Consider the following 21,199-nt stretch of genomic DNA (forward strand, 5'->3'; position numbering starts at 1 on the left):
TGGCCGCTGCTGGATGTGGAATTTGATATCTTACAAGGACTTTGTTATTTATATTTACTGCATACTGTAGGGAAGTTGCTTACTTACACTGCTTTGATGTAATGCCTTGATTGGACCCTGCATGGGAATTGTGCAGAACATAAGGAGAACCGCGTGCTATCTCAGTTATTGAAGTGCTTTTGACTTCAATCACCAAAAGATGAACATGATCTCTGGAAGGATTAACTGAAAAAGATAAAGTCAATCTATTTTTTGGTTGAGACGACAAGAAGTCTCAGAGTTGAGGGGAACTGTAGCCCACTTAAATATGAGGTGACAAAAATGGAGCCTATAAATCACTGGTTTATAAGACTACAGAGACCAATCGAGGTCTGGAGTAGTCGGCATCCTGGGTGATATTTGAATCAACTTTTTGGACATAGGTCTAAAACCCATCACAATCGATGTCCACCGCACTCTTTCCTATCAAGGCTTCGGAGTCATAAACCAAGAATGGGGTGATGATAATGGCCCTTGGATAGTTTTATGACCCGGTTGGTGCTGATTACACCTCAGCTCATTTTCCAGAAGGTGTGCAGGGAGAAATACATCGGCTGGGTTTGGCAGCTTTGAGGTACAATTTGATTTAATAGGTCATTTACAACGGGAAATTATTGCAATCTTAAAACTTAAATACTCCTCAACCGAAGGTGCGTCAAAAAAACCTTGAAATGTGACTTATTGAGTCCTTTATGATATCGACAAAGAAAAGAAAAGGATCATTGCTTTTCCTCGTGAAAAGAGCTGAGCTAAAACAAGGTTGCTAGACTCAATACTTCACTTCAATACTGGACACAATCTCCCCGACTCAGAGACCGGGTCAGAAGCTTCTTCTCTGCAGTTGCAATATAACATGATCAATATCACACATGCAGACAACCAATACAATTATCAAAGGCATAAACATAAAAGGCCAATGTGGCAGTCTGAAGACATCATGTCTCTCTCCTGTTCCCAAATGATGCTCAAAGTACCATCTAAAAAACACTTTTTGAATAAATAATACAGAACGCACACATCTCTGTTGGAAGAGGGGGAGGGGGGGGGGGGCTCTCTTTATTCAGGCAAGCGTCCAGGCTAAAAGCACCAAATAGAAAAATTATGAATGGTAATTTAATCACATAATGGCTCCTAGTACTCTAGTCTAATTCTTTGTATCTGCTCCTCAGTAACAAGTACAGTATGCAGTATGAATTTTAATGATGGGTTGTATTCTTTTTAAGAAGACTCTCTTCATGACTGATGGAAAATGATCTCCAACAGATTCAATATAATAACTCAAAGAAGAGCGCATGGATGTGCATGCCTGATGTGAACACTGTTATAAAACTGAATTATCTACTGCTTTGAGATATCTAAGCTATAAGAATTCAAGTGAGGCCGTTTATCAAATTCTTTCCTCCTGCTTTACAATGCACATTTAAGCGTTTATTGGCAGAGCTTGAGAGTATTCAAAGAGACAGTTGATAAGATCTTTTTATCTATAATGTTATTAAGTCTTTAAACATTTAAAATTATAACACCAGTCCATTCAGTATTGTTTTTTTATTTTAAGCTGAATAAGGAATTCAGTCCCTCTTCGACACTTCTCATTCGGCAGCTGTCTGCACAGAACAACTAAATGTAATATAAGAAATGTTCATATTTGGCGATAGTGCTAAATCCATAAAATTGTTTTTCTTTTTTTGTTTCTTACACCACTGTTCTCAAATATTTGCACGTGGCAACTACAAAATAGTACAGGGAAAAAGCGGTTCCAGTTAATTCAATGTTAACAGCAGATCTGTGACATGAGGTGACTATTCACCACGACAACCTCCACAACATAAACGTCCGTCTCTTTCACCCGTGAGCACATTTCACCCTTCGCCATTTCCTATTGCGGTTTCTAGCCAGCGGCTGTCGAATTTCTAAACTTGTTGGTAGATCTCATCAACTTTACTGCAGCGTACTGTCTGACTAATGAGCTGGTTGACTAAGCCGCTCCGACTGCCTTAAATGTTTAATGCTTGTAATAATACTCCGATACATCCATGTCACGTTTATATGAATTATTTACAGGTACCTGAACACAAAAGCACAACTCGGAAAGAGGAAATGCAAAAAGAGGATCTGTACTCGTCTTTTCAGACGGGGTCAAAACCAGGTGGTCAGTCCAAAAGGGCAACAAATCCAAAAAGGGGGCAGGCAAAATACTTAAGTCGAGTAAACAGGCAAACAGGGTCAGAACAGGCAGATCAGAATCAATATTAGAATACACTGGAGAGCTTGCCAATAACAGACAAGACAATCTGGCAGAGGACAAGTGGGAGTGATGGAGCTTAATAGTGAGGGGCTAATGAGGGGATGGGCTGCAGGTGAGCAGGGCGTGAGGACCAGGTGAAGGGAATGAGGGACTAACGAGGTGATCAGAGGCAGGTGAGAAGGGCGTGAGGACCAGGTGAAGGGAATGAGGGACTAACGAGGTGAGGATGACAGGATCTGAAATGACAGGAGAGTTAATTAAGCAGGCAGGCAGGATGAATACAACTATGAAGGTGGAGAAGTCATGACATATTGTTGTATTGCAGTAAAGAGTTCGCTGGTCCTAGTATTTTTTTTTTAAAGTATAAGAACAAACAAAGAAAAATCAAACTGGTATTTTGTTTCTGCATAATACTTAGTTTACTTTTTTTAGTTATGCGAGTAACACGCATACAAATAAATAAATAAATACACGGCGATCAAAACATAACCTTCTGCATTTTCAATGCGAAGGTAAATATCCTAAAAGCTATGCAATAAAAATAATTAAAATTACAATAAAAACAAACGATAAAAGCATGTCATTTTTTGACATGAAAATAAAATGTTGTTAGGATGAGGGAGAGAGCTTTGCACTGAAAAAACTGCACATCATTTATTTTTTTGTATAAACCATAACACATTTTGATTGAATGGCCAGTCTCTGCGAATTGAGGTGCAGAGTTGCCCGGTTTACAATGAAATATAATATCAGCTAGCATTGATTTTTGTCAAGCTGTTTCATCAATTTCTCCATGAAATAAGAAGAAGACAAACTCTGAAACCAAAATAACTTTGATCAGTTGCAGTGATGCACGTTTATCCCCACAGGGAGCATGAACCACATGCAGTAGTCGCTTTTTGCTTTCACTTCTCCCCAATATTTGCTGTAACTAATCTCGAGTCAAAGGATAGATTTTTGCTTTTTGAGCAGGTGGAATATTCGCACAGGACAAAACGTGGCAGGGTGTTTTAACTGTGCCGTTCTGAAAGCCCGACGCTTTTCACTTTTATGTTGAGATGGTGGCGCTATTGATTCCCAGACAAACGGTGAGGGCTTTCAAAGCATCGCCCCCCCCCCCATCCCCCCATCCACCCCACCTATTGTATCTTTTTGAGGGGATTTGAAAGTGTATTCCGAAAAGAAAACCAAAGTCTGAGTAAAATACTCCAAGATAAGAAAGACTGATTTTAAACAGTTGTCTTCAGTAGCTATGTATACGCACAACGCGGTCTATATAGAAGACAGTGGTTTACAAGGAGAACAATGTCTGCATGTACAGATGTCCTGAGTTTGCTACTCTTGTTTAGAACTAATCAAAGTCTCTGTGTGCGCAACTCAATCAAGCTGGACTCGAGTAAACACCATTTGACTTTGCAGGTGAGAAAAGTCATTCTCTCTCTGATGAGAAATTGCAGGCTGTGCTCATATAGTGCAGTGTTTACCTCCAGCCTTGTCATCCTCACTCACCAGACAGATTGATTCCAAAGGCCCAATCAGAGCAGCTGAAGTAGATTGTTTGTTTGTTTGTGTGTCTCTCTCTGGCTTTGGAAATTCTTTGTACAAGTGCCCTTTCACTCTTGGAAAAAAGGGGCCACAATTTCTCTCTGATACAAAGATCTCCAGAATAAGCACAACATTCTGAAATTGTCGTCAGGTGAGAGGGGGACATTGGAACCTCTGAGATGACGGACACGTGGCAAAGTGCAGCATTTGGCACAGAAACTGAATGAAATGAGGAGCAAAAGTTTTTTAACTGAGTTTAAAAGAAATTCAGCATCATAGCAGTTCAGACGAGGCGTTAAAAATGACCAATCTTTAGAAATGCCAAATGGATGTAGGTATTTAGATAAGGTGTTTCCCCTGTATCACACACATACCACGCTGGGGAGGAAATTGGACACAGCTAAAAATGTCTGAATCCCGCTGCCCAAAATTTTTTAAGTACTCAGTCATACTTCACTATAATCTAATTGAGTTGGAAATTAAAGCCCGAGAATAAGGTTAGTGACAGAGCTTTTATAAATGAGGTATAATAATAGCGAAAAGAAAATTGGATATAATGATATCATCAAGTCAGTTTTTGGATTACCAAACCGGCAAAATACCCCTCGACGGAGGATTGTCAAGGGTGTGTACTTTTCTTTGTGAGAAATGACAACAATAAAATCAGTGTGTGTGTGTGTGTGTGTATGTATGTGTGTGTGTGTGTGTGTGTGTTTGTATATGTGAGAGACTCATGCATACATTCATGCTTGAATGTGAAAGAATTGACTGCCTTCAAAGAATAACTGCACATCAATGCCTATTAAAGCTGCAAGTCTCTGGCAGAGTAAAGTCTTTAAAATATAATCCACTGAATAAATGACTCCCATAAGTGACAGAAATGTAACAACGTGTGCTACATGTTGAATAGAAAATGTCTGAAACCCAAACTTTTCTCATAACTGGTTTAAATTGTTGACTTTTAAAGCCCATCAGGTTCTGAGCATGGATGAAGCAGAAAATGAATTGTGTCTGGGAAAATATCATCTTAATATCATCCCGACGTTGTACCTTACATCTCCTTGTGTGTGTGTGTGTGTCTGGCCACTGACCCGTTCACACACAGTACCTACTGTACCGGCTGCTTTGATTTTCATGTTCTTTCATGTTTGTCTCCCCTCCCCTTTATTGCTCTCCATCAGGTTTCTTCCCTTCTTCTCCCCGTCAAAGAGGTTTTCTGTGCCGATGTGATGTCCCGGAATAGAGGATATTATATGTGTAAATATTGTAAAGCCCTATGAGGCAGATTTGTGATTTCGGGATTTCTATGTTTTTGGGAGGAGAGCTTAAAGGACCCATCGTATGCCCATTTTTCCACAAGTTGATATTGTTCCTTGGGGTCTTAATGAAATGTTTGTAACATATTTTGGTCAAAATACCACAAGAATCATTTCAAACAGCACCCTTTTTACCCTGTCAAAAACACCTCCCCACAGATTTACCTGTTTTGAGTGCCTGTTCCTTTAAATGCTAATGAGCCAGCTCCCTCCCCCTCTCCCCTCCCCCCTCCTCCACGAGATGCGCTCGCCTAGCTGCTGCCTGCCCAGCTAGCCTTTACCTTTGTAGAAATATGGCTACTGCAGATGAAGATAGCGTCATGCAACCATATCGTTTTGAACCAGAGTCAGACCCTGAACAAGAAGAGGCTCCCGAACAAGAAGAGAAGTTAGGGCTCAACAGGACGATTTTCTACTTTTTTGTTTTGTTTGTACATTGGCTAAGGTCTCACAGTCTTGTTCGCGGTTTTGAGAGCATAGTGGTGCTAGAGATTCGAGTACGTGAATAGTTTGTGCATGTATGAGTATGTAGCAAATACAGTGTGTTTATGTTAGTTACTGTTTGTGAAAGTGTTTGTGTAAATGCAAGTAACGGGAACGCCATAAAGATATAAATGCTACATGAGTAAAGTTCCATCTGTAAACTAAAGTGTTATCTGACAACAGTAAGTGACCAAGCAGGGGCGGGGGTAACGTTTTTACCTCCATTAATTAGCGTTTAAACCTTGTTTACTTATTAAATCGTTGTATTTTATGACTTATTTGATGACTCATGTCTGTAATATGAACACAACTTTCAAATAAACTTTACCTGCAAAGTTGTGGTGGGGGGCGGTCCAAGGCCATGTCGCCAGACTCCCTACATGGGCGTGCTTCAAAATCTACGTAGACGTTGGTGGTGATCCCATTGGACGCACTCAAGCATATCGTTTCTGACAGAGGAACCACAACAAGCCGCGTGAGTTGTTTTTTTCCCAGCGTTTTTGTGTTGGGAGACATGCCAGATACCCAAATTAACGTATAGAAGCACTAAAAAAGTGGAATTTTCATAATATGTCCCCTTTAAGTTTTCAATCAATATGAAAAACAATCAGTTCTGGACGGAAATCAAAGTTGTCTGTCTTTATTAGCTTGCTAAGAAAGTTCCTCAGCCACGTATCTGAGTGAGCTGGGGAAGAATCTTGGAAAACACATCGTGCCACACCGTGATTTATACACGCTAGAACGGCCTTGAGTCCTGGCCCACAGATGACCCCAGGGGAGTGTGTATCTGCGCTCACGCCACAGAAGGACATACAAACAAGTCGCCCCTATGCTGTATAGACAATGACAGAGAAGACATGTTTAGGTCTGGTTTACACCCCAAAACCGGCAGAGAGTTGCGTTGCCGCAAAGCAAAGAACCTAAAAAGGTCATGTTTACATCCTCTGTCTCCATCTCCACATTCCTGTGTCTCTGTTTCTCAAATCAATTCACACATATATTATTAGGCTACCATTACAGGCAACACAAAATTAATTGAATTGAATTAAAGACCATCTTCTAAATATTTGAATGTCCATTAATCAAAATGTCCAGTACTCATCAAAAAAGTCAGTGTTTTTATGTCATTGTGCATACATTCATATTATCATATCTATTACTTGTGTAAGTCATTTCAATACACACATGTATATATTTTAATTCAAGTGTACTATGAAAAGAGGCTATGCATGAAACAAGCGGAAACTGGCGCTATGGGGTTCCTAAAGCGTCATTGTTAGAAATGTGGGGCCACTAATCAAGCAAGTTGGGAGTAAGAATGTTGTTTTTATAAGAATTGTTAAAAGTCTTGTTTCTGTCATTCAAACAATCGGTTAATCAACTCATTGTCACAATATAATTCATTTAGATGTTGTTGTGGATTTCCTCGAACTTGTTCAGCCTCGCCTCCCTCGGAGGACGATCCAGTGGCAGTCGTGCATCTGTTTAATGCTTTGATGTCTCTGAATACTGTGTCGCAGATAATGATGCAAACCATTTTTCAGTAACTAGGTCAAGACAGGCGAGACCCAGTGGGGCTTTTACATCCTCCTGTTGTCACATTGCCATCTATTAGCATAGCATTGTGTTCATGTGTGTGCGTGTCAGTCATTTGCAAGGGCGCACAACTGTAAATAATTGAAGCAAAAATAAAGCAGTAAGAAAGCACTTATGGCTCCTGTATCAGATCCCATCTCATACAGGATGACATTTGTCACATTTCAACCCATTGAGGTGTAAGATTCTGTCCAGCTGGACCTTTATAATTGAAAATATTAATTACTGTATGTAATGTATAACTTTGTCATAAATCAGCCCCAAAGTCCGTGGACTATCCACTGTGCTCATTAGAGTTTTAATTAAAACACTGAATTATGATAACGTAGCTATTTTCTGAAGGGCAATGACACATATGGGGAAAGTTATACCTCCTCTTTTATTTATTGTTTCTGTGTTGTGCACTCTAAGGTATCCCCACGTCGGAGAAAGATCATTGTGTTGACAAACTCTTCACACGTTTATTAACCTTTTGTTATTTTTCGGTTTGCAAATTTGACTTTGTCCTTCAAGTGATACAATGAATTACTTTAGAGCCCTGTGTGGTATTACAGCTCAGTTACATACATTTGTATTTGTTGCAGGACACTGTGATGAACATCGAGGTGACTCATTTCTATTTTGTTGTATGCTGCATATGTTAATAAGCAAAATGGTCTGCATCTGCAAATATGGAGAAAAAAAAGCCACGAACACACAACTTTTAGAAGGAATCATTTACATCGGAGTGCAGTGACATCACTGCTTTTATGTGTAATTGGTTGCATTTTCTGGCCCCATTTAATGTTGACAAATGAGTTTTAAAACTCCGCCTGCACGAAGCTTTCTATTAATCACTTCTGTGAGACTCGTCCCTTATGCGTGTATCTTCTCCCGACTGACGGAGTTTTCTTCTACATTTCCAATAGGATTTTGTGGTTATTTGCTCTGCAGCTCTGCAACTCAAAGGGGGTTGCCAGAGTCAAAATAATGTCTCTCTAAGTGGTGGGCTTCCATTAGCAGCTGCTTTGCACAGCCCCCAGCCCGACGCAGTCAATCCGTCTTTGTCTCCGTCTTTGTGCCTTTTCCTCTGCAGCGCCGCAACAGGACGGATCAACAGGATTCATGCATGTTACGCCGGAGTGTGGTTGGAGGTTTGGATAATGAACCCCGGGCGTTTTTGCAAGTGAGTCATAGGAAGACCACTCAAAGATAATCAATGCTACTGGCTTTCATCTGAACTTGTGTATCCACACCTACCCACAATATCTCTTTGGGTCTCGTCTGTTCAGACTGATGGGCTGCCTTGCTTTTCCCTCTTTAAGATGCACACTTGTGATTGTTCATGCTGCTATTCATTCACGATTCCCCACCGTCTTTCTATGAGCTCTTTCTTCTGGAAGTCTCCTTGTAACCTCTCAGGCCCACTTTGCCAGCTGTTCAGGCCCTGTTTTTGTACAGGGTACACCTGAGGTCTCATTAGCCCGTTTCTTGACCGCCATGTCCATCCCTATCTCTCTATATATAGACAGTATATTAATGGTCTATATGATATAAAAATAGGAGGCATTGCATTCTATGGTTTAACAAAGACGTGACATCCGCCTTCGTTCTCCATTGAATCTCCAGTGTATCTCTGTTGAATCGCAGTATTAAAGCATGCTTCACTGATTAATGGCTAATGGCTAATGGCTGTAGAATGATTCTCACCAGATAGAGAAGCACATAAAACCCTCTGTGTATAAAATATTCCTACTCATCATAAATGATCAAAAGAGCGGGGCTCGGCAGGAAGATCGCAGGATACTAAAGCATCTGCAGTCATCATGGGTCGCATATCGAGGGCTCTTTTATGCAGTGTGAGATGATACACACTAAATGATGAAACCATTTGATGTTTTGGATTTTCATTTTAGCATTTTAAAAAAAGATTTCAAATGACGGGAGGATGGTCAACTTAGTGGAGAAAAATAGGGGTTTACTGTTGCGTTGAATTCAGCTTCACGCCAACATCAAGGAGAGAAGATGCCGTAACATAAAAGAGAACAAGGACGACTTAGCAATGCACTCTATCACATTGTTGGACGCACAAAGGAGAGTTGAAATACAAAATGACATTTAAAAAGAGAACCAGAAATATTTTATTTTCATTCCTTCCATTCTTTTTCCTACATTTCACACGATGCAATGCACCGACAGCTTGGTCGGTGGGTGTTTTATGCTACTAGCCCCCAATGTAGTCCCTCGCCCCTACAGAGGTCAGGTAAGCTCACTTCTGTCTAAATCCACACCCCCAAATGTATTTACTTATACATCTTGTAGATTTCATTCACAACCCATGTGGACTCAAGAGACATTGTCCAATCATTTTTGCTGTATTGTGTACACTGACCCTCAAGGCTTCCTGTCTATCTTCTGTCAGACTTCACGCGATACAAATGCCAGTGTCAGCTGTTCTTGAAGTTCCCAGAGACAGCAACGCTATCAAGCAGCAGGAGTCGTCAATATACATCCACTCGATGCTGAGTCTGAGTCTGAAGGAGGCGAGATTGGGAAAGCTGTGCGCACGGTTATTGTGAACTCGGGGTATTTTATCTTTTCTTTGATGTTTTCCTGGGAAATTGACTGCATTTATTTCGACTTTTTCTGGTCTTAGCGATCATCCAAAGCACTTTACAACACAAGCCAGCATTCACACACACATGCATGCTAACACTGGGGGAGAGAGGCTAGGTGCCACCTGCTCATCAGTAGGGAAAAACATTCACACTCATTATTTGGAGTTCAATCTTTCCCATGGACACTTCGACGAGTGGAAGATCGAACCGCCCATCGTCTGATTAGTGGATGACCGCTCTACTCCCTGAACCTTTCTCCTTATGCTTGTAGGTCTCTGCAGTTTTTCTCGCTGTGGACGGACTGCCACAACTGAAGTGCAGAGAGAGAAAGAATGTTTGTTCAAAAGACCATGAGAGTCATGAATGATGGCAGGCCTTAACATAGAAATAACACTGACGTAATAACTTTCTGACATAATGATGATCAAACATCTAAATATAAGATCTTATTGTAGAGATCTAATCTAATTCAAGTGCGTCAGTCAAAATGAGAAACAGCTCACATGAATGCCACCAGATGAAGTCTGTGTAAAGTTCTGTACTTTCATGGAGTTGGTCCTTGTGGAAGGGGGCTATAATTCATGAAATGTGACTTTCATCCAATCAGCATTTGGCGACCCCGGGGCAGGACGGCCAAATGAAACACACCTTAAAGTCTCAGCTGCTGCTTTTGCTCTGGTCAACAGAGATTGGATGATGAACTATTACAGAAATACAGATACCAATTGGTGTGTAAGATGTAACTACGTGATACACCGTGATTGATTATAGCTGCGTCTGTAAATGCCAAACCCCTGCAGAGATTACATTTAGCCATATATATTGGATGATGTACGATGATGCAATTTTTCCCCTTCGTATTAATCTCTAAAACTTGTAGCTATTTAGTGTACTGAAAAGCCACCACACGATAATTTATTGTAAATGAGCACCAACGAATGTTTGGTTTTCCTCACACTTTATCAAAGAGTTTTAAAAAGAGTTTGCATTACCTCAAAAAACTTGGAATTTAAAAAATAGTTGATATTTGGTTATACAGTTGTTTGCACCCCAGTTTCCCTCTCAGGAATGCATTTTAGTCTCGCATTATTTTTCAGTCTTAAAATATCGTTCTTTTTTGAATATCGGAAGCCTCTTCCGTCACGTCTCATGCAAAGTATTGTGAAAAATTGCACGTAAGTGGTCTTTTTAAAGTTCAGCTGCCACCCCAGTGGTTTGAACATTTCACAAAAAGGAAGAGAGGAAAAAATGATCCACAACAAAAACAGGATTATATATCTTCAAAATAAATCACAAAGAGTGACTGTGCTGAAGACAATGAGCATAAAAGAAAATCAAAAGAATACTTACTTTCACCTGTATATACTAATATTTATTTTAAATATGCAGATGTAGGGACTAAAGAAGTCTTTATAGTAGCCTATGACTTTGTCTTCAGAGTTCTTCTTTAATAGATAGATAAATAAAATAATGATGGGGTGTGTGTCCACAAGAGAGTTACACAACACAGACTATATTGCACACTGAAAGAAAGACATACCTCAAAATATTGAATCATTCTGCGACTCGAACCAAAAGCACGCCTCTTTGTTTGAGACTCCCTGCAACTTAAAATATGTTCAAAGACTCGTCATGAATATTTTACACGATGTGCCAGAACTTTGTCTTAACATGTGAATGTTCTGGAGTTAATCAATAGCCTATCTGTCTTCACTCCCCGGCTACACTCTCACTTTCTCTCCCCCTTTTTCCCTCTCGCTCTACCTTCCTCTCTCCAGCCAACGGCCACACACAAGGCCACCCTTTCAAAGACCCTCCTCATCCAGCCGCAGCGGTCCCCTGAGGACCCTGTGTGCAGACCGTGCTGCCCGGGCTTGAAGTGTGAGCTCGGAGGGAGAGCCGGTGGGGCTGGTTGCGTCTCTGATGACGAGGCTCTGTAGGGCCCCCTTTGAACCCTAGCTCTCTGCCCTGCTCCAGTTAGATGATAAAGGCTTGTTTCAGAAAGAAATATGGAGGATGGGTGGGGGGGGGGGGGGTTGTTCTCGTTTATTACCAATACGTTACACTTCCATAATGGACTTCATGGCTAGATGTTTGTAAAAAATATATTATACAAATGTCCTGTCTTGGACAATGAAGACTATCGGTGAAAAGGGGATGGTTTTGAACAATCACGGTTCTCTAATATTCTAACTCTAAGTATTCTAATTCTAAGTAGGCCAGAGAAAACTACATGTTTAACCAAATAAGGGGATTGGGGGGCTATTGGGGGCCGAGCAGCTCATTGTGGGCCCGAGCCCCTCAAGACGGTTAGTCCGGTCATGTTCAAAACCTTCTGGTGAACACGTTGTCTCCTTTTGCTGCTTAAATCCAAATCGACCACAGCGAGTTTCACTATGCTGGTGACTTTTATTAAATGTATTAATTGTTTTAATTAATTCCCGTTATCTCTGACCCCGCCATTACACCACAGTGGTATGTTCCGCTTCAGTGAGCCATGCACTGCCACATCAGTCTTGAAAGCAGCCAGATTGAATAAGGTGAGGAGTCCGTCACGTTATGCACGGTGAAGTGAGGTTTGGGGGGGGGGGGGGGGGGGGGGTGATGACGCGCTGCTGGCACAGCGGCGGCGGGGGCAGAGTCGCGCATTGCACTTTGTGAGTAGGGAGCGCGCTGCGCCTCTCCATCGCGGACCACTTTCCCAAACACTGAAAACTAACAAAGCCAGGATGTGAGAAAAACAAACAAACGCAAGAGCAGGTGCACACATGAGGCTACACATCGCTTCTGCTGAGTGCTGCGCTCCAACAGACGGGTTCATTCTGCTCCATCGACCGCGGTTTTTCCTTTTGTTGTTGTTGGCACAAGGAGTCCGCCGACGGACGAGGAGAGCGGTGCCGCTCGCTGCTTCATCCCGCCGGATGGATCCGAGCTCTGCCTCTCGTCACTTGCTAACTGAGGACTCGGGTCTTTGCAGAACGTCTTGATTTGCTTTGGAAGAGTTGGGATTGTGTTCCAATTCCCCCTCCACTTTTTATCGGTGAGTGTCTCTCTGCGTTTGCGCCGTTCACTCGATGTCCATCAAAAGATGGGTTCAGGTGCGTTTAAAAAAAATAGGCAAACAGCCAAATGTAAGGTGAACAAATAGTTAGTCAGTGTGCATGGGGAAATAACTTTTATACTACACTGCAATATATGTATATTTCCTTCTAATAGTTTCGATGGCCGGGTGATGGTTAATTCTAAGGTCTAATATCGCAGCCTATATCAAGTTGCTTTCTTATTCTGATGCAACAGGTTGGGTTCAGTCCCCGACAGCCTGCAGCTGTACACATGTCGGTCAGCTGTTGCTGCTGTTCGGGACAGATATGATCTCCGCTGGTTCTGTTGGACTGATGAACCAGATTGTATTCGCTGCACAATGTTACTGTATCTATTCACATCTGTAGTAAGCGTGGGGCTCAGGTCCAGAACAGAAGTGGCGTGGTTCCCAAATGCAACTCAACAAACTGGTACCAGTATAGGCTTTAAGCCAGATCATAAATATGGGAAGTATGAATGGTTATGTTGGGGTATGGTGTTAAAACTGGAGCAGAACCCAACAGAGGCAAGCCTTCACCTTCACCTGCCTGTCTGGTTTCCCCCGGCATGTGTGCGTTAGTTGTGGCCATACATCGGCTCTGTCCTCGAGATTGAATGACATTGTGGGTGGATTTGGACTGAAAGCAGGGGAGAGTGACTCGACATTGAATAGAGAGGGAAAACTCATTTGGACCTCATAATGTCACGAGCGTCATGCTGCTCCCATTAGTGGCGTGACGGCAAACACAGATCCTTTGCTTGAACATCTCGTGTGCTGCTGTTTTCAGCTTTATGTTTCCTCTCTTTGTCGCGATTTACCCCCTCAGATGTCCGCGGATTTTGAGGAGTCTCAACTCTGAAGGTAAGGAGGACTACTTTTAAGACTGCTTCACGATGGCGACAGGAGTGGCGGCGTGGCTCCCTTTTGCCAGGGCGGCGGCCATTGGCTGGATGCCGGTTGCCAACTGCCCCATGCCTGTTGCACCAATGGCCAACAGCAAGAGAAAAGACGAGCTGATAATACTCAACGTCAGCGGCCATCGCTTTCAGACCTGGAGAACCACTCTGGACCGCTACCCTGACACCCTGCTGGGCAGCTCTGAAAAAGACTTCTTTTACAATGAGGAAATCAAGGAGTACTTCTTCGACCGGGACCCCGACGCCTTCAGGAGCATCCTCAACTTCTACCGGACGGGGAAGCTCCACTACCCCCGCCAGCAGTGCATCGCCGCCTACGACGAGGAGTTGATCTTTTTCGGCATCATCTCGGAGATCATCGGCGACTGCTGCTACGAAGAGTACAAGGACAGGAAGCGGGAGAATTTGGAGCGGCTTCAGGACGACCAGGAGGAGAACAAGGACATGAAGCTGCCTCACATGAACTCCAGGGAGACCATGTGGCGTGCCTTTGAGAACCCCCACACCTCCACCATGGCCCTGGTCTTCTACTACGTCACTGGCTTCTTCATCGCCACATCCGTCCTCACCAACGTGGTGGAGACGGTGCCGTGCGCTTCCGCCGCCAACCAGAAAGACGTGCCGTGCGGCGAGCGCTACACCGTGGCGTTCTTCTGCATGGACACCGCCTGCGTCACGATCTTCACCGTGGAGTACCTGTTGCGCCTGTTCGCCGCGCCGAGCCGCTACCGCTTCATGCGCTCGGTGATGAGCGTCATCGACGTGGTGGCCATCTTGCCGTACTACATCGGCCTGGTGATGAGCAACAACGAGGACGTGAGCGGCGCCTTCGTGACGCTGCGCGTGTTCCGAGTGTTCCGCATCTTCAAGTTCTCCCGCCACTCGCAGGGCCTGCGCATCCTGGGCTACACGCTCAAGAGTTGCGCTTCGGAGCTGGGCTTCCTCCTCTTCTCGCTCACCATGGCCATCATCATCTTCGCCACCGTCATGTTCTACGCCGAGAAGGGCTCCAGCTCCAGCAAGTTCACCAGCATCCCAGCTTCCTTCTGGTACACTATTGTCACCATGACAACGCTGGGGTGAGTAATAGACGTACACTCAGAGGTAAATGCAGACACATGTTCTCACCAAAAGTCTTTCATCCTCTTCCACTCTGCTGTCTTTATCTTTGTTACAGAACTAAAACAACGTTTTCTGATGCTCATCGGTACACGAGATGCTTCTTTGTGGATTTTGATTGTTTTTGTTGAACATTTTATAATTTATGAAAAGCACTTTGAATTTCAAATGAGCATTAAGACAGCCTGCCCCCATACTTCAGTACACCGCTGCTTATTTGAGGCTGCCAGTGTGAGTAATGGTGGGAAGCGTGGCATTTATCCACCGGCACAATCACTCGTGGCATTTGGTCTGCCTCACTTAGAGCTCGCCAAATGAGGAGACAGCGGTTGAATACATACAATACAGCTGAGTGTGAAAAAGATGCCCAGATACTAAACAGAGAAGCCCATGCTTTTGACACACTGTGTAGGTGTGTGTGTGTGTTTGTGTGTGTGTGCGTGTGTGTACTTAGGGCTCCATTATGTATTTTAATTTTCTGTTTTGTCTTCGAAATCATTTTTATCTCTTTTTAATTTTTTGCCGTTTGAGAAAATGATGCCCAACATGTCGCCTGACCCAAGAAACAGAGCGTGGGTGGCACCATTAAATTAGGATTAAATAATATGGACGTTCGAAACCATCGTGAATGGCCAGCCTTTTCCTAATTATCCAATCATTCTAATTTACTTAAACATGTTTTCACATCGACACCATTGTGACATTTAGAGATGACAAAGCTCCCCGCTGTGTGAACGGTGATCAGTCCGGTTGTCTTATCGCTGCTGTACTACATTTGTGTTCTCAAAATTGGGGCCACACCAGAAGCGCCATGGTACAGGCGTTCAGTGTGAAAATGAATTTAACTGAATTGTGGAGTCGGATGTCTCCGCTGTGGCCGCCTGGAGGTGTCCCATCAGGTCTCCTCTGTCACCTTTAGTGTGACTCCCCTCTGCTCTTAATCTTTCACACAAGCTCGCCGAGGCTCGGTGCCATGAACAACAGGTTGAACAGGAAAGTGTTCCCGAAGTTTGGCTGAGTGGAGTATTATGAAGGCACAGCGAAAGGATCGTTATTATTTCCTAAAAATGTGTTTTCCTGTCTGGCAGTCCTTTTGTAGATCCTGCTGTGCATTGGAAATGCCAAACTGCAAGTAATAAAACGGCACGACACCAGAATAGAGTTGGTGGTTTCACAATATCAAGTGACTAATAGTAATTGTCATCGTATATCTTTGGACCAAAAGTCAAAAGACACTCAGTTTATAATGAAATGAAAGAGAGGGAGAGAAAAAGAGCGTTTTAGAAGCTGAATATCAGTTTCTGTCCTTAATGAATGACTTAAATAATGAATCGATCATCCGTTCAATTCTTTCAAGCAATGTATTTATCTATCAACAAATCAACTTTCTTTTTGCTTTCCCACTACTGCCGCTCAGCAAGGAAACGCTGTCTGCGGAAACACAAGCAAATCATTTTGCTCTGAAACATCTGTAGCTTTGGTAGATGCCCACCTGATGTGTCTCACTCCATTACTCACCAGCGTTAGTAATGGAGTTCCATGTTAGTATTATTTTGAAATAAAATATATTTTATTCTGGTTCTTACTTTTTTTTGCAATAGCCATTCAATACTTTGATATTCTCTATCTCTCTTTAATCTATTCTATAACTATTAATGAGGATCTACATTGCCAGAAGAAAATGAATTCAAGAACTTTTCTTTTTTTTTGCTCAGAGATTAAGAAACACGAGACGAGAACAATGCGTGGGCTGTCATGCCGCACCTCATCTGACCGATAGCAAGACACCTCATGACTCAACCTTATTGTTTTATGTAAGTATGTTTCGTGTCCCAGTGGTGAGGGACATGTTTGCCTGGCACACCTGAAACATGCTTTGCTTCTCTAAACTGACCTTGAAGTCTTTATTTCTGTCATTCCTGCTTCATGTTCTGATCAGTGTGTCAAAGTGTCGTCTTGAAATGGAAATCAAATGAACAGTCAAGCATCTATCTCCAGACCAGCAGAGCTCTATTTGTCTCTCTGCAGCATTAAGGGCTTAAAAGGATGCCTGACCTGACCTGTTCTACAGTTTGTATGTATGCGTGTGTGTGTGTGTGTGTGTGTAGGTGTGTATTGTAAGTTTTATAAGAGGATCTTTTCTATCACACATACAAAAGGATAGAAATGCCAAGGTGAAAGCATTATGTAAATCGTGAACCCTGAACAATGTGTTGGAGTGTGGAGCCATTATGTCCAACACACAATAGGCAGCGGCACCGAGAGTCCATCAACAGCTCCGACAATGCTGATCCTCGTAGCTAAGCAGGATATTCATCAACAATCGGGAAAACTATAAATTGATGTCCGAGGCTCACACACTCAGAATAAAAGTGTGCGGCATTCAACATGGCCCCTCTGTACAGCCACGCACGTCGGCCTTTGTTGGCAACGTTGAAGTGGTTTGAAAGAGGGGCGAGCGCATCACTAAGACTCAACAAACAGTATTGTTTTCTCACAGATTTGGTTTGGGATTTTAAATGTTTGATAAGGTGCATGAATATGTGTGACAATAGGGGGTTCAGAATGTTTGGGATTTTATACACCAAATAATCAATGGGGATATTTTTAATTGACACCTAAATGTGTACACCTTTTTATTATGTGCTTTGTTTTCTGTGCTTACCATCTGACCATTAAACTGCACAGCACCCAGCAGTCTGCAGCACTGTGCACTGTTACCTCCTTTGATCAAAACAACACACATTACGCCCCCCCCCCCCCTACTAACTTAGAATAAATACAGAAAAGAGAAAAACAAAAGTCTTCAGTACAGTCTTTGATATGTAGAACTCCAACCCACACAAAGTAAACAAAAGCAAGCAGGTAAAATGGTAATATATTGAAATCCTGGTGCTTAGTCCAGTGTGTGCCCCTTCCTCTTAAATAGTGCAGGAGGAGAAAATAATTTGTACGTAAATACAACTGTAAGTGAACACCCAGCAGCTTCTCACGAGGCGCCGTTTTCCCTCCTGCCTGCCTGTCGCCCGTCGCTCTGTTCACCTGCTGAAGGGACATAAGCTCAGGTGATGAGGTCACCAATAAACCATCTGTCAGTGCGCATAAGAAGATACGTACACGGCAGTGCACACAGCACATTAAAAAATATCCCACTGTTCATACTAATCAGTTTTTTCCATCTTATAAAAGTCTGCAAGCTTTCATCAGAGGTGTTATTGATGGTCACAACATACTGGAATATGTCTTTGACCGCCATATTTTATTGGAATAATGTTATTCAAACCAAAGCTGATACATCACCAAATCTTAATTTAACCTTTGCCTAACCCAACTTAAAGAGGTAGTCCACTTTAGTATAGTTTTTAGGACTTATGAGAGAAAGGAATAGTAAATATGTATACAGCATAAGGGGAGGTATTTGGTATTAAAGTCTCCAGGCTGAGTCTATCAAACTGGATCCTACACCTCCCATAATGCAATCTGGGCAGGAACATGTATGCCAATCAATAACACCCTGTCCATATGTGCATGTTGATATTGTTTCTCAGTTAAAAATCTTCACTTTTTTGAATATACAAGACAGCAGTCAAAGGAAATGCAATATAAATGTTACCACGGCCGGTTATAAAAAAATGCCAGACCAGATGTGGACTTTTTTGGAGCTGTTGAAGAAAGAGTTACAGGCGACAGGATGCACACCTCCACCTCCTCAACAAGGTCGTGAGGAAACGCTGCCCCGGCTGTGTCGTACATCATTTGTTTCCAAATGTGGCCTCCGGCAGAATGGCACACTTTCACAAGAAAAAACGGCCACAGATCTGTTTATGTTTTTTTAGTTTTTTTATGCCAGTTGGACATTAACAATTCAAACACATGAAGACATTCTGCAACACTGTGAACATTTCTGCCAGCTGACCGTAAAGCCTGTCAACATTTCGATCTGATAAACGTCCCAAAGAACACACAAGCACTCGTTCAATACACTCAAAGAAATGACTCATTGGATGAACTCAATTAAATTGTTGGCAGGTTTTCCATCCAATAATTATATGCAACTCCAACTCAAATTTAGCACATCAGTGCAATAAAATGTAATTAAGTTAGTCCAACTCATTTGTATCAAATACATCTAAAATAAAATAACAATATTCATTAAATTAAATTAATTTGTGTTTGTCCAACTCAAAATATAAACTAACTAACTAAAAAAACATGCAAACTCCACACAGAAGGAACACCCCGACTGGGAATTGAACCCACGGCCCTCTGGCTGTGAGGCGACAGTGTTAGCCACTACACCACCATACAGCCCTGAAAGTGTCTTCACCTCATGCAAACAACTGATTTTCAGAAGGCGCATGCGCAAAGGGTAGTCCTCAATGAAACACATTTATTTTGAGTTGATATGCACACCATCTAACCTAAATAAATCTAATAAATGAAAGTATTCATACATTTTGTGTTACACCCATTAAATATAAATATCTATTTTTGTAATTGATTTATTTAAATGTATCAAACAATATTTAAATGTGTCACCTCTAAGAAGGGCTTGAATCGTTTTTTTGAGTGTATGCCGATTCATTCACACACACACAGTTATTGCCTTTGAGCTCGTCTTGTCCTTATGTCCTGCCGCTCTGTGTCCCCTCTGTGTCTGCATGAGCCCAGACGGGCACAGCAGTAGTGGAGCTGGAGCTGAGGCGTATAAGGGGGGAGGAGGGGTGCTGGCTGCATAATCAGCCGCTTTCACCGTCCAGTAACAGGGGTGTTAAATCAACCTCAGGTGGCTGATGAAAGAATCTGGATTGAATCTCAGCGAGGTGCGCTCCCTGCGGCTGCCCGCTGGCGCTCGCCGCTGTCGGAGCTGGCCGGATGCGCGGTCACCGGCATCACTGGGACAGGATCCAAAAAGATTGATGTGGAAGGAGGAAGCCCTCTCTTCCTCTCTCCCTCTTTTACTGCCCTCATCCCCCATGAGTCTCCCAGAGGAACAGCTATCTTGAGAACGGGCCCTGTGTGAGAGCGAGTTGTCTGTTTTTTAACTTGAATCTGACACACGATACGGGCTAGAGGGATGAGAGTGGCCGTATTTGACATGCACGACAGGTGCACTGGAAGGTCGGCTGGCCTTCCCCCAGCTCTCTCCCACGCTTCGAACCACATTATTATCCCAATAATAAGATAATATTAATGAGGTGTGCATTGGAATCTAATTAGAGTGATTCTCCCAGTTGCAGAGTCCTGGTCCTGCATGACGGAAGCTTGTTCTGTAGAAAGTGAGAGAAAATGTTGTTATGCATGTAGGTCATGTTCCCATCTCTGCCTTAATCAGTGGCTATATATAATCTGCTTCTTTCTTCAGAGAGACTTTTCCGCTCGCTCCCTTCTGCGTTCTCGGCTCAACGTCTCTATTAGTCCATGTGGACTTGGCCTCGGGGCCGGAGGCAGGAGGAGGGAGGTCAGGCGATGCTGTGCCTCGGGTTCAAGAGCTGTGTGGTGCAGGGCTGGTTGGAACCAGAAGGAAGTGGCGATGTGAAGTGAGGAGGGCCAAAATAAATGTTCCTTTTTAGACTCTTCCTTCAGGTCTGTTCCAGTGTCCATATTCACATGCTGTGTGTGTGTGCATTTGTGTACGCAGTTACTCAGTGTCGTATAAAGTGAAGACGCTGTGCTGAAAAAAACAGCAGCGTCAGCCTTTTTAGCAGTGTCACAAGAGGCCTTTGTTATTAAGACTCTTTTCTCTGTGAAGCAAAGCAGGAAGTATTGGGTTTTTGTTGTTGTTAGTTTTTAGTTTTGTCAGGATATTTTCCTGCTGATCGAGTTGTTGACTCAAAAAAAGACTGTCCACTCACAATGAAGTGTCATTCGTAAAGACATGTGGAACAGAAACTTGTCTGAGACTGTATTGGAGTAGTAACCATTAAATCAATCTTCATTGATGTAAAAAAAAAATGCATCACAAGAAAACAAAAGCCGAAAGTGAATCTATTGTATTGGCTTGTTTTATTTAACCCTCCTGTTACCTTAGGGTCAATTTGACCCCATTCTCCTGTTACCTTTATATTTACTGACATATTTTAGCCTTGGGGTCAATTTGACCCCAGCAATTAAAACCTCCAGAAAATTATTAGAATTAATATTGTTTTCCAAGTTTAAGTGTGAGGTACTTTATGTTTGTTTGTTGACTACCTAAATAGCCCTTTAAATATATAAAAAAGTTGATATTTCTTATATGTTTGACACAGTGAAAAACAGCC

General features: G+C 42.6%; 1 protein-coding gene across 2 annotated transcripts in view; it reads left to right on the forward strand.

Moving 5' to 3' along the window:
- The first annotated feature begins 12,789 nt into the window (after nt 1-12,789).
- kcnd3 (potassium voltage-gated channel, Shal-related subfamily, member 3) overlaps nt 12,790-21,199 on the forward strand; it is a 79,350-nt gene continuing 70,940 nt past the window's right edge. For both annotated transcript variants that reach the window (XM_056438319.1, XM_056438320.1), the window contains exons 1-2: nt 12,790-12,861; nt 13,730-14,899. In XM_056438319.1, the coding sequence (XP_056294294.1) occupies nt 13,797-14,899 (1,103 nt within the window). In that variant the 5' untranslated portion in view covers nt 12,790-12,861; nt 13,730-13,796. The remainder of the gene's footprint in view (nt 12,862-13,729; nt 14,900-21,199) is intronic.

This window comes from Pseudoliparis swirei, chromosome 18 (genome assembly GCF_029220125.1).
Source record: "Pseudoliparis swirei isolate HS2019 ecotype Mariana Trench chromosome 18, NWPU_hadal_v1, whole genome shotgun sequence".
Classification (NCBI taxonomy): domain Eukaryota; kingdom Metazoa; phylum Chordata; class Actinopteri; order Perciformes; family Liparidae; genus Pseudoliparis; species Pseudoliparis swirei.